This window comes from Poecilia reticulata, linkage group LG8 (genome assembly GCF_000633615.1).
Source record: "Poecilia reticulata strain Guanapo linkage group LG8, Guppy_female_1.0+MT, whole genome shotgun sequence".
Taxonomy (NCBI): domain Eukaryota; kingdom Metazoa; phylum Chordata; class Actinopteri; order Cyprinodontiformes; family Poeciliidae; genus Poecilia; species Poecilia reticulata.
In genome coordinates, this window is record NC_024338.1 from 17,588,502 (window position 1) to 17,602,799 (window position 14,298).

The following is a 14,298-nucleotide window of genomic DNA, read 5'->3' on the forward strand; positions in this document are numbered from 1 at the left end:
AAAAATTTCCCACACAAAAAAGAAGCAAAAACACCAAAACATAACATTCAGTCTGTTACATTATTCCGTCAGGTTTGATGTCTATATTGTCATTATTAATAAGTTTTCACCCGACTACCGCGGTGGTTGATTAGCTGATTTAAACAGCCGCTCTACTGATGTGACCTGATTTAGTGCTAAGGTAACCAAAACACACCGAACTGCGCAGCACATGTTAAGGTTATCAAAGTCAATAGAAGGTTAGCAACAGTTAGGCTAGCATAAATGACCCATTGCTCACTTGTTCAATGTTGTCTTTAAGTTAAAACCTTTTACTCACCTGTTAAATCTGAAGCCCTTGTTATCCAATTCATAGGGTTGAATTAACCGCTAAATATTGCGTCCATTTTTCAGATTCTTTGCGTGACTGTGGTATTTTCCTGACCACCCATAATGTTGACTCAATGGCCAGCAATGGCGCAGGTGTGGCGCACGATAAGTCAGGTAATGTCCAGTCCAGTAATATATTCACCAATGCTGCTGCCTCGCGCTCTGTCCTTCTCTCGCACTTCCCGCTACTCAGCAGTAGGTGTCAGGTTACATTGTGTTGTCCGATTTCCCATAACTATTTGGGGTGGCAACAGGGGCGGCAAGGCTCTCATTTGGGGTGGCAACTGCCACCCCATGCCACCCCAGTAGATCCGCCCCTGGCTGTGGACAAGATCACTGATGCCTATTGTTCTTGTAAGGCTGGGTAAGTCGGACATTCATGGCTTTGAGGGTTCGAATGTGCCTAGGACTTGTACACGGTACTCGGTACTAGCGTGGCTAACACGATTACAGTTTAGTAAAAGTTAGCGTGGGTGGTCTAGAGAAACAGGTGTTTGAGGTTATGGACAGCAGCAGATGTAAGGGGTGTCGTTGGTTTCTTTCTAAATAAATGCCGACTGCGGGCTGCAACCTATGTTATCCTCTCCAAATATCAGAAAGTTTCAAAGATGTGTAGAATAAATTAYGTTATTGGTGATCTGYTCACCGCTTCAAATCACGAATCGTTAGCGCASTGTGTTAGTCGAGATTTGCGAATGGGGAAGGGKATCGCTGTATTATTCAAAAATAATTTTGGCCGCACGTCAGAATTAAAAGAGCAGAGTGAGTTATTGGGTTTTATTTAAATGTATTTTTTCAATAGCTAGACCATATCCTGATTTTTTTATTTTAACAGAAAAGCTAGTGGGACCGTGTGCGGTCCTTATACAGGGTCAACGTTTCATATACTATCTGGTAAATAAGCAGCGGCCAACTATACCGCACAGGTACAAAATTGACTCATTGTTTTTTTTTTTTCATTTTTGGTAATTCTATCAGATTACCAAGGAAAAAGCAAGCCAGAAACCGTCATATAACGATCTCAGACAGAGTCTGGAAGACATGAAATCTCACTGCGTTGAAAATAATGTGAAAAGAATAGCAATGCCACGGTTTGTAGAAAAACTTCTACGGATAAATACCCTTAATTTTTCTCTATTTGAATAATTGAACGCATTGTTTTATTTCCTTCCGAATTGGATGCGGCTTGGATCGTCTGGAATGGACAAAAGTCTCACAGATTCTGCAAGAGGTGTTTAAACAGACGGATATTACTGACTGTTTTCTTCAAATTAGTTCCAGACACTTTAGCTTCTTCGCCAACAGGTGTTTGTACCATCACTCTGTTTTCGGACAAAAGAGTCTATTCATTCCCAAGGTTCTAACGATAACCAGTTCTAGACATTCCGGCACCTTTTCACTACATTAGATCATTTTCCTGTCAGGAATAGGGGCGGGATCCTGAAGCATTTTTGCGCAAAGCTGGACAATACTGGTCATTTTAGAGATCTGTCCCGATCCGCAAACTTGCAACGTTTTTTTTTATTTCACAATGGCTGTACTCACCGAATCCCAGTACAACGAACTTTTAGGAGGTAAGTTACAGCGATCTCTCTCTCTCTCTCTCTCTCTCTCTCTCTCTCTCTCTCTCTCTCTCTCTCTCTCTCTCTCCAATTGTCAGCTATACAAAAACACGTGGCAACTGTGATGGAGTGCTGATGAAAACCAAATGTTTTCTGGCCAACTTTTCTGGAGTCTCACGTTATCTCTGCGACACAGGTTTGGATTCCCTTTCTTCCCAAATCCACCTCATACGAGCTGGGGGTGGGGAGACCTCTCTCTCTCTCTCTCTCTCTCTCTCTCTCTTCTCTTCTCTTCTCTTCTCTTCTCTTCTCTTCTCTTCTCACCCCGCGCTCTTTTTTTTTTCCTCCAGACCCGGCTTCACAAGACATGGAGAGGTGCGTGACGCCACGATCGGTCTACGGTGAGTATTTTAACGCCTTTTTAACCATCATTACATGACAGAAAATTAATTACAGCGTTTTTTTTTTTGTTTTTTTTTTTACAGGTGCACAGGGGGATCGACTTTTTACTCAGAAGAATAGGCTTTCTCTGACTAAATCCCGACTTCTCTCGAGCAAACCTACAAACGAGCCGCTGCGCAATAAGCCGGGCGCCGGTAAGTTAAAAATAAATAGTTTCACATAAGGAGGAATAAAACAAAAAATGTTCTAACCGTTATTTTTCCATTATTGTGAAGGCGTTTTTGAACCGGAACCGGAACCAGTAGTCAGCCTTCTTGACACGGACACGGTGAGAGAGCAGGATGACAAAGTGCTAACCGGGGGTACAAGGAAGCGCCAGGCAGCAGACCCTGTTCAAGCGATTATACGGGACCGAATTAAAGGTCAGTTTGTTTCTTTTTTTTTCATGTTTTATTTAGATCCGGGACCTATTTTAAGACAAAGTCTAATTTTTTTAACAGTGCGAAACGGAGCGACCGTCGCGATTGAATTGATTTCAGGTATTTGTATTATTTATATATATTTAAAGAAAATCTATTAGAAATTGTATCTTAAAACATTTTTTTGTCTCTAGCCGCCCTGAAGCTTATGAACGAAGATGAAGTCCACGGGCACGGGCTGACCAAGAAGGAGAAAATCCTAGAAAGACAACGCTTGGAGCGGGTGAACAAGACATATGCTTCTGTCTTACTTGAAGCGAGTCAAATCATGTTACTTACACGTTAAACGATGTTAAACGATTTATCAGGAGTGTTTTTTCTTACTGTTTTTCTCAGGAGTGTTTTTCTTACTGTTGAATGACTTCTCAGGGGTGTCTAATAACTGTTTATCGAATAGCTTCTCAGTGTGTTATTCTTTGTTAAATGAATTCTCAGGACGTTTTTTTACTCTCTTTTTCTGTATAAACTTTTGCAACATTCACCCGGTGCTGCAGACCCTCCTGCTGGCGCAGACCCCCCTCCTCCTCCCCCTCATGCAACTGCTGCGAAATCTTCTCTCCCTACCGGTGATGCAGACCCCCCTCTTCCCCCTCCTTCCCCCTGTGCTGCTTCTGTCAAATCCCCTCACGCCACCGCTTCTTTTCAGCAGGGTGGAAATATCGGAAGCGAACTCGCATCTAACCACCTCCATAACGAGTTAGACGGTTCAGACCCCCGTCACCGCTGCTTGAACGCAAACGTTTCAATAACCTTGAACTTAGACGACCCTTCAGAATTCCTTCCGCCTGCGACGGTTCTGGCGTGATAAAAGAGGGTTCACCTTAAAAAATGCTGCATTCTTGAAAAGGTTACGAGTCATTTATGACAAACGCAGACATTTTCCTGACGGGACAACCTTACCGTTTGGATACTAAATTGTTCATCCTAAATTTACAGAGGGGAGTAAAATAATTTTAAGCTTTTTTCTATTTTCTCTTGTTATTTGATATTTTCTACTATTACGGGTATAAAAATGATGCATTCAGGTCATGTACAAGAAACGTTATTTGATCATCGATTTAAAATGCCTTTTTCATGTCTCATCGTCGGACAGAGCGGCTGTGGAAAAACTTATTTTGTGCAGAAAATGTTGACGAATTGTAGTCATGTGATGACCCATGTGCCTGATATGATGTATGGATATATGACTCTTTCCAACCTATGTACACCGGATTGCAAAAAATGAATAAAGACATCAAGTTCATCAAAGGTTTACCTGACTCTTTTGAAGATGAAGACTTGTTTCCATCAAATAAAAGAATTTTAATAATCCTTGACGATGTCATTTTTCAAGCCTCGGAGCATCCTGAAGTGGTCAAATTATTCACAGAATACAGGCATCACAGAAATTGGAGCGTCCTACTGTTGACGCAGAACCTGTTTCATCAGGGAAAGTACAGCCGTACTATCAGTCTGAACAGTAATTATATGGTATTGTTTAAGAACCCGAGAGACAGATTGCAAATAAATATTCTAGCCCGTCAAATCTTCCCATCAGCAAAGGCTCGTTTTTTAGACAGTTTTGAAGACGCTACAAAAGAGCCGCACGGGTATTTAATTCTCGACCTTACTCCTACCTGTCCAGAACATTTTCGGATCAGGTCGGGCATCCTCCCCAAAGAGTGGCCAGTCATTTACGTGCCTAAAACAAAGTAAATCATGTCTGCGAGAATAAAAAGGAACGCTCCCCTGCTCAGGGCTTTGTATAATTCTACGCCTCAGAAGAGAAAAGACATCCTCAGTCATTGCTCGCCTGATTTTCTAAAAACTTTGTGCGAGTTATGCCTCAATATTTTAAAAGGGAACTTAAAACTTTCACCTTCTCAACACCGGAAACTGGAAAAACAGAAGAAGATCATCAGGCTGCTGGCTGACAAACGAACGGGTTTAAAACGTAAACAGGCCGCTCTTAAGAACCAGCGAGGAGGTTTCATTCTGCCTATTTTAGCTGTGCTGGCTCCCTTAATCGGAAACTTAGTGGAAGGGATTATCACGAAATAAAATGGCTCAAAAGATGTATCTCATCTCGCCGCAGCAGTTCAAACGTCTGAATCAGCCGGAGCCTTCTATCAGACAAACGGCTGAAGATGATTTGGATTCTAAAATGAGAGCGGTTTTGGATGAAACGGGGTTAACTTCATACGAAAAAATTAAAAAATATGATGCCTTGCTATACAGAGATATCTGACTCTAACCAGGCAGGGTGAATTAGAAGAACCTAAGTTAACTCTCAATCTGCAGAACGGCGCCGAGACTGAACGCAGCTCCCCCAAAGATGATTCTAATTTTGAAGATGAAAACGAATTGGATGAAACGGCTAAGGACGCGGTGAACGTGTTTTCTGGCAGAGATCGAAAAAACGCTGAATACATATTAAAAAAACTGTCCAAGAGTAATAACGGGTGGACGCGCAGAGGGGAATTTGTTCACGAGGGGCGAGTGACCGAAGGGTCTCATTTGGTCGATTTATTAAAGTCCCTTTTATCGCCTTTTAAAAGACAAAAAAGAGGGTCCATGCCTGCAGGCTGGGATTCTTTCCTTCATGCTGTGCACGAGTTGAATATCCCGGTTTCTTCAGTTAATAACCCGCATGCGCGTGAAGAATACCTGCGTTTCAAGACAGGAGGTGAAGAAGAGAAAAAAAAGAAGAAGAAGAATATTATACTTTCTCCGTCATTTAAAGGATATACCCCTTCTTCCAAAAAAGAAAAAAAGAAAATCATCCTTTCACCGTCATTTGACGGTTACAGCGAAATCGCTAGCGGAAAAAGGGAGCGTAAAAGACCTTCAAAATGGGTTGATTTTTCCCCATAAGACTATATTTTTGTTGTTTGTTTTTTCACAGAAAAAGACAGATTTTTTAAATAAAAAGCGGTTTATTGAATTCATTTTCTCGCGTACATTTGTTTCGTCTTTGCAAAATTACAATGAAAAAATTACACAAATAATGACATTCGTCAGAATTACACTGCAAAAAAAATTTCACAAATAATAACATTCGGCAAAATTACAATTTGTAACAATCTTTAAACATCTGCATGGAGCACGTGCCCTGGTTAAAAGAACAATACTTGCGGTTTTTTACGCAACGCTGATATTTTTTTACGAAATTTGAAACCATGGCATCGTTTTTTATCACATCGTCGCTGTACAAATGAAGTACTTGTTGTAGCGATAAACCGCGAGCTCTTTTGCACAAGTAAAATACACAGTGCTGCCCGCACATCACGGACATGACATCTTGTAGTTGTTTGTCATGATACGTTATTTCTGACGATCTCTCTTTTAAAAACGTTAAAATACTCGAGGGATAAATTTCAGATTGTGGAGGGATGCCGTAGGAGTCGAAAAAAGAGGCGACGTTTCCTTCCAAGGTGATAGCTAGCCAGTGCTCTCCAGGCATATCTGAGGGGTGTGTGTTTACAATCAAATAGGCCGGTCCTGCGTAATTACGCTCGAGAAAAGGCAGCTGATCGGACGCCCAGACTCCCTGAAACCGTTCTCCTAAATAATGATGCAACAGGCTCTCGAGCTGGTGATTATTCATAATTTAGTAATAATCTACTAAAACCTGTCGTCTCGAATTGATCTCCAAAATCGAATCATAGCATGCATACACTATCAGGGTCGTCGTGTGCGGTAATGGCTCTCTGAACCGGATTTCCAGCCTTAAGTTACCGTTAGAAACGGGTGACAGAGCATCTGTGTCTTCCGTAGGGGTCAAGCCGAATAAAAACAAGGCATAGCCGCGGTTGAATTCTGACCAATCAATCGGTAGAGAAAGATCTTTTAAATGACGACCCGTTGCCGTATATATGCTATAAAATTCTCTGACAGAAATGTCGCGGTTGAATTGGGGCTGGAAAGCTTTGGCAGGGATCTGTCTGCCCTCCTGGCATAGCGCCAAGTATTCTGCGTCCATGTGTTTAAAGTTGAACGGCGAGAGATCTCTCCGTCCCGTGAAGGCCTCATGGTGGACCATCCCCAGAACGACATATTTAGGCATACACCCCAAAAAGAGGTTCTCTTGATATATCCTCGAGTTTTGAGGCATCGAATATGTTTTGACGTTAACTCTGGAAAGCGGGTACAGGGCGTTGCCGCGCATTAAAGCGGAAGCGTGTCCTAGACGCACCGTACTTATAGTCTCTATGGCTAACAAGATTACAGTTTAGTAAAAAGCCTTTTCAGGTTAAATAAAATCTTTAATGTATGTCAGATACGGTACACGTTGCATATTGATCTGTTCAGCTACCGTAAGGCTGTAACAGACAGGCTTCAGGATGTAGAAGTTGTATCGGTACTGCCATTATGCTGTACTTGGCTAAAAGGTTTTCATAATGGATGTGTTTATTAGTGACTTTATTTTTTTCATTCACTAAACACAAAGAAAGCAAAGCAATAATACTTACGCCAGCAGACACTCCTTTGTTCTTATTGATCCCACAGACGGTTGAGCTGCAAATGCGGCCGTGCACAAGCTTTGATCCAAGCAAGGCTTTCCTTTTCAGATTTTGGAAATCTGTGAATTTTAGTTCCACAGACACGATCAGGATACCTGACATCGCCTGTACAGATACCCCACTGACGGAGAACCTTCTCCCCCCCCCCCCAAGTCCTGACGCAAAAACTTTCTGTCGGTCTGGCAGTCCACACTGTACATTAGCATGAGTTTGTGAAATGGTAACGCACGTGATAGCTGCGCTGTGATGTAAAATGGCATTAGCCAATGAAAGGCGGACCCTGTGGTAAGGTCCATTGGCAAATCAACCCTAAGTGATATAAACTTGTTATATTTCACCAAGTTTAATAAATTACATACAAGCTAATTTGGATAAAGCAAAGTCATCTTTTCAGAAAAATATCTGGATCAATGTGGTTCTACTCATAAAAGTTTGGTTGTAAAAATATATTTTTACTTAATATTTTTAATCCTACTGATGAAAAATACACATTTTAATAAATTGGCGGTTGGGGCCACACAAAAAACAAAACAATTTAAGAGCCACAAATGGCCCTCAGGCCACACTTTGATCACCCCTGGATAAAATATGAGGTTAAATAGTCCTTCCACAACAAAATTTAATGTTTTTGAATTAAACTTATTAGGTACATAAAAAGGTAAACACAATAGGTAAATAAAACGGCTAAAAGTTGGTTTTTAAGTCATGGGGGAGATTACAATTTATTAGAGCAAATTCAATATTAAACTTTATGAAAAAACACTACAACATGAACACTTGGCTTACCAACATCTTAAGTTTGATATATTTATATTTATGTACATTTTGTCTTGCAATGGCATGCTACAAGGACAGGACTGAAGACGACAAAATAAGAGAAGCAGAAAGCTGCGTCAACTCATTTCAAACTTCACTCAAACTGAGGGAAAAATGCAACGTTTCAAACAATGAACCCTCAACAAATAAGAAGAAAGAGGATATTTAGGGAGCCACCGTTGCTCTGGTAGACTTTAAATGTCAGCTGCAGCACAGAGGAACACCTTCAACTCCCACATTAGGTAAACGAGACTAGTATATATCGTACAGATGCTTTATTGACCAATTACATGGTATGCATCCACAAGAAGGCTACGAGTTAATCCTACATATTTTCACTGCAAAAACAAAATATTACCAAGGATTTTTGTTGTTTTTTGTGGAAATATCTTAATTAAAAATAACTTTAATACAAGATAGGAATTTATTTTAAGTCAATAATTTAATATTTTTAAAAAGTACTAGTTTAATTGTTCATTTTTCCCATGTTAAAAATGAAAATCTCTCACTTGAACTAGTAATTTTTTATTCATATTAAGGAATTGTTAACTTAAAACAAACTTATCTTTCTCAAAAGTTAGTTTTGCCTTTTTTTTTTTAAAGTGTACTAAGATATTTGCACAAAAAAATAGATAAAAAATACTTGGTAATTTTATATTTTTGCAGTGTTCTGCCACCTACAGCAGGTTATATCAACCTCCAACTAAAAAAAAAACTGATGAAATGCATGAGATCTAAATGCTCTGAATCGTCTCACAGCTGGCTGAGAAGTATTTTTTTAAAAAACCTCAAGGAAACATCGACACTTCCTACAGCTGCTGAGCAAAAATAAATAAGAGCTTACACATGTTTATTAGAAGAGCAGATAAATGTAAACCAACTTCAGAGAAAGTTCACTCTTCGTCCTGAAAGCTGGAGGACAAGAGCTACTGAAAAGTCCAAAAGTGGAACGCGGGGCGCTCGTTTTCTACGGCTTTAGACGCGCAGGATCTCCAGGCAGTTGTTGTAGCAGATGGCGATCCAGTCCGGCTGTGTGGACGCCCACTGAACGTTGTTGATCTCGCCTTCGGCGGTGTAGGCCAGGATGGGGTCTTCAATGGCACGCGGCATCTGCTGGATGTCCCAGATCAGAGCCTGATGGTCGTCGGCTGAGAAAGGAAGGAAAAACATCAGGATATTTAATGTGATCCGTCATGCTTCCTTTGAAAGGTTAGGATTGGTTTATGGGCGATGCAAAACATTTTTTGCACAAAATCATTCTTAGATGATGAGATTTCTGTTTGCACAGTTCACGATGAGCTGATTTATGGTGTCTTGTCTCTTTAAATCCAAATGAGCTGCTGCTGGCCACGCCCCCCAAATTCAGCGTTTACACTCGCATGGGAAAATGGCTGCAAAATGCACAATTATACAACCGTACATCTTGAAAAAGCAGAAGTGGAGCCTCCTGCACAAAAAACCGAAATTCAGCCAGTGGTTTCTGTATGGTAAGTCAAAAACAAAATATTTGTCTTTTCCAGCAGCCATTACGAAGCACATAAAGCAATAACGGGTGGGACTTCACTCGGGCTGCCAAATGGAAGCATCAAAATGTGCAAAACCTGAACTTTGCACAACAGATCCACTTTAACAATAGAATATATTCAGACTTTGTGCTGTAAAAAAGTACTTCCCCCTTTAACTTCCTCCATTTTTCAGGTTAAATGCTTCAAATAACCAAAAAAAATTAATATTTCTCAAACATAATCTAATTAAATAGAAAATACAGTTTACCATTGTAAACTGTTTTACAGCTGATTAAACATGCTGGAGCTCAGCTTAGGTTACGTTACATTCCAGAGGTTTTTTGGAAATTATGTCAATTTCTTCTCTGGTTAACTAACAAAGGTATTCTTCTTTCTTTTTCTTTTGCCAAAAAACAACAGGTTTTTTCTTTTTAAAGTGCTTTGGTTGTATTTAGAAGAAGTATAGGCCCAAATGAGATTTCAAAAACCATGCAAAATGTGAATTTTGTGTAGTTGGTCACCTTTGATATTTACCCAACAGCATTTAACTTCCAAACTCACCTGCAGTGCAGATGTGACACGAGGAGTGAGGCGCCCAGGCGATGCCGTTGACGCAGGCGCGATGGTTGTTGAGCCGAGCCACGGGGGTACACGGCACGCGAACGTCCAGGATCACAACCTGGAGAACAGGAATATGAATTAAAAACTTTTTATTTACGGCAGCTTTTCATAAATACTGAACAATATACTCACATAGGCAAACTTCTAGCAAGAAGCAACAGAAATGTAAATGAATGTGCAGTTTCTTGTATGACTATATAGGCTGAAGCGATTACTAAATATTGGTCAACTAATTTAGTAATGGATTAGCTGGAGTAAACTGGCCCTAAAAACATTATTCCCAGAGTTATTATTATGGTAAAACTGTCTAAAATATATACACATTTTATATTTAGGATTAAAAAAAACCCTTTTTAAATATGTTCTACCCAAAACTCCACAAGTAGAATGGTTTTAACTTCAAATTATGGAAAATACTTAAGTACCGTTGGCTATCCAGTTAGCAATGTGTTAATCCAGAAATTAATCGATAGATTAGACCTGCACTGTATTGATGTTGAGTCGAGCAGGAAGGGCTGAACTTTTCATATGTTGATTGAAAAATAAATTATTGTTATGCAACTAGAACTTTTTCATCAATATTAAGGAATTATTTACTTAAAACAAGCTGCTATTTATCGCTAAAAAGTTAGTTGCAAGTTAGTTTTGTCCTTTTTAAAGTGTATTAAAATATTTGCTCTAGAAACTAAAAGGGTTGGGCTTTTATTGTGATGAATAAGAATTTTCATTTATCGTTGTCACAATAAATCGCAATTAATGATGTTTAAACGCCCCCAAAACCGTCCTTAATGTCAGGATTGATAGTTTTACTAACTTCACCACTATTTGTTCAATACATTTGAAAATAAAAGTTAAAATATGCAGTTTAGCAATACAAATCGCACTTTTATGTTTTTTCAAAAAGCATTAATTGTGTTTGTGGGGCTATAATTGCTGTGACACACAGTGGCAGCAATACAGTTACCTAAAAACAAGTAATAGTTCTGTGGGTAAAATACTGTAATAGAACTTTAAGTCCATAGAAAAGCTATTTGCATGAGGAGACATTAATAATGCAACCCAACCTCCATGCCATCCATGGCCATGGTGGCCAGGTAGTTGGGGTCCTGCTTGTTCCAGCAGAGGCGGAGCAGCGGGTGGTGCTGGGGGTCTTCGTAGATGATGGTGCTGTGCTCTAGATGTCGGAGGTCAAACATGCGGACGGATCCGTCGGCGCCCACCGAGGCGAACATGTCTCTGCCTCCGCCCGCGCGGCTGAACGCGATGTCGTAAACCTGAAAACACACAACGTCCCTCAACACTTAGATTTAAATTTATGCTCTGAATTTAAATCATGATTCTAATAAGTTTTAAGTTGATAACTTTTTGTTAAATGTTCGCTGTAATTTAGCCTGCCTTTAATATATTAAATTTTTGGAACAGAAAATGACGGGTTTTTTTTTTTTTTTTTTTCACAATAAATCAATTACTGAATTAGTTGATTATTTCAATAATCGATTAATCACGACTAATCCAATTAGTCATTTCAGCCCTACATGAAAAAATGTCCTCCTTATCTATATTATTTTGTTGAAACACAAACTAGACTTCGAAGCTCGACGTCATTGGAAAGAGTCCAGATAAATCCCTGTTGCCTTGGAAAATAGAATTAAAATGAACCTGAAGCCTGTTGATAAAAACAACTTTAAAGATCAACAACAAAAAACTAAATTCGGGTCAAATGGAGAAGAAATGAAATAAAATAAACTCCAGACCTCTTTGTCGTGAGCGATCAGCTGAGTCTTCACATGTCCGGAAACCAGGTTGACTCGTCCCAAAACCTGACCGGTCTCCAAGCCCCAGATGGTGCAGGTGGTGTCGATGCTGGATGTTCCTGAAACACACAAAAGAAATCATTTAAAGCCAATAAAAGATGAGATGAAAACTAAAGGAGTTTTCTTCATTTTATTTCCTACCGAGCAGATTGGGATCAACTTCGTTCCAGTCAAAGGAGGTGAGCGGAGCGCAGAAGTCCGAGTTCTTGTTGTTGTTCAGCAGACATTCGAGGCGTGTTTCTGTGTCACTGACCTGCAACACGATCCAGAACGATTTAAATCCGGGGTGGCCAGACTTTGGCCACAACTGACTGGGATCAGACAGAAAGTTCTCAAAAATTTCTGATATTAATCTAAAAATTTCTCAGTTTTTCTTTATTTTTCAAACTCTGAAATTTCAACGTTTTTTTTGTTGAAAATTTCAGAAATTAACCTAGAAATTTGTAATTTTTCTCCATCATACTTTTTGACTTTTCAAACTCAGAAATGTTCAAGTTTTTTTTCTAAAATGTATGAGATAAATCTCCATGTTTAAAAATTTTTTGTAGCAATTTTCTTTTGACTTTTCAAACTCAGAAATTTCCAAGACACTTTTTAGAAGATTTCTGAGGTTAATCTAAAAGTTTCTCATGTTTTTTTCCAGCAAATTTGACTTTTGAATGTCAGACATTGCCATGTTTTTTTGTCTAGAAAATTTCTGAACTTGACCTCAAATTTTTAAATTTTTCTCTAGCACATTTTTTGACTTTTCAAACTGATTAGGGTCTGTGTTTTTTCTCAAAAATATGAGATAAACCTCAATATTTGGATTTACTTTCTAGAAAATTTCTGAGATTAACCTCAAAATTTCTGATGTTTTCCATATGTGTTTTTTACGTATAATTTCCTTTTGTGAAATTAAAGTATATTGTAATTTGACTATAAAATGGCACTAATACTCCGCTGTAATAGAAAAATGCAGGTAGTAAAGTCTGTAAAGACAAACATTTCTCCAAATGTATATATTGCTGGAAAATATCCGCACTCCTCTGATTTGTATGGACTTTATAAAGGTTCATCTTACCCTCCATATGCGCAGGTAGTCCCCGCTGGTGGCCAGCAGGTCTGGGTAAACCCCTTTGGTGTCTGGGATCCACATGATCTTGGTGGTGGGGTAAGGATGATCAAAGGTGTTCCTGCAGACAAACTCTGAGCTCTCTTCCTCCAAACCAACCAGCTGGACCTAAAAGAAACACAGATAAGCTGGTAAAGACGGCAGAAACCCAAAAGAACACGACAACTGGACAAAACGTCACCTATAAATGTGTTATTGAAGACAATAGCGCAGTCATATAAGTGATGTTTTGAGCCTCAGTGCGCAGGGAGGTTAGCATAACCTGAAGCTAGCTGCTAATGAAAACACGCTGCGCACCTTGTTGTTGTATTCCTCCACAAAGCTCCCCAGAGCCAGCCGAAAGCGTTTGTCCGGGCGGACGCTCCAGTTCATGGCATACACCGTCCATGGCGCCTCGTATTTGTAGATTTCTTTTCTTTTCCCGTGAAGAGACATCCTCTCCCGAGCTGCGGCTCTTGTCTGGGCAGCTAACCTGCTAACTAACTGTCGGAGAAGTTAACCTTTGAATAAAATACAACTAATTAGTTTCACTTAGGAGAATAAATACAAGGATGTCGGCTGAAAACGACTGATCGATGTAGATAACCTCAATGAAGGCGTGATTTTTCACCACTTCTGCTAACAAAGGGTAGCATTTTTCGTTGGGGCCATCAAATCGTCAGGTTTTGAGGAACGCGATCAACTTCCGGTGGTTATTTCCGAAATAAAATCACCAACAATGCGTTTAAAACTCTACATTCCCGAAGTTTCCTCCATTTTACGGAAGAAAACCCCCGAATTTAGTATTAATATACCCCCAAATTATATAAATATGTCTTATTTGTTTTAAGTTGTCTTAGAACATTTTATCGTGTTGATAAAAAAAAAACGTAATTATCATGGCAGTTACGTTACTGTCTTATTTTTTTTAAGTATTTACTTTTTTTATTTATTCATTTTTTTTATTTATGTATTTTTTATGAGTCTTGAAGGTTTGTACCGGAAGTATACGTTGTTTATTCCTACTTCACAAACAATTGAAGTTTCTTACTGCGACCACAAGAGGGCGACTGTTTACTGTTCCTGGCAACATTACCTTATTTAGGAGTTTTATTTATAACCATATGCGGTTGTG

The 14,298-nt window shown here is 39.4% G+C and overlaps 2 protein-coding genes across 3 annotated transcripts in view; one reads left to right on the forward strand and one right to left on the reverse strand.

Annotated features, from left to right (window-relative positions):
• LOC103468927 (uncharacterized) overlaps positions 1–4,123 on the forward strand; it is a 15,000-nt gene extending 10,877 nt beyond the window's left edge. The window contains exons 1-7 of one of the 2 annotated variants that reach the window (XM_008416318.1): positions 1,506–1,674; positions 1,794–1,943; positions 2,282–2,332; positions 2,417–2,527; positions 2,609–2,755; positions 2,834–2,872; positions 2,947–4,123. In XM_008416318.1, the coding sequence (XP_008414540.1) occupies positions 1,901–1,943; positions 2,282–2,332; positions 2,417–2,527; positions 2,609–2,755; positions 2,834–2,872; positions 2,947–3,098 (543 nt within the window). In that variant the 5' untranslated portion in view covers positions 1,506–1,674; positions 1,794–1,900 and the 3' untranslated portion in view covers positions 3,099–4,123. Of the gene's footprint in view, positions 1–1,505; positions 1,675–1,793; positions 1,944–2,281; positions 2,333–2,416; positions 2,528–2,608; positions 2,756–2,833; positions 2,873–2,946 lie in introns of those variants that run through there. The other variant, XM_008416319.2, reaches the window with a different exon arrangement.
• A 4,840-nt stretch (positions 4,124–8,963) lies between these two features.
• Positions 8,964–13,878, reverse strand: dcaf7 (ddb1 and cul4 associated factor 7). Its single transcript, XM_008416320.2, has 7 exons — positions 13,482–13,878; positions 13,134–13,292; positions 12,212–12,323; positions 12,011–12,129; positions 11,321–11,530; positions 10,197–10,314; positions 8,964–9,278 (listed from the first exon to the last, which is right to left on the reverse strand). Exons 1-7 carry the CDS (start codon positions 13,617–13,619, stop codon positions 9,106–9,108), a joined length of 1,029 nt encoding a protein of 342 aa, XP_008414542.1. The 5' UTR covers positions 13,620–13,878; the 3' UTR covers positions 8,964–9,105.
• Positions 13,879–14,298: the final 420 nt, after the last annotated feature.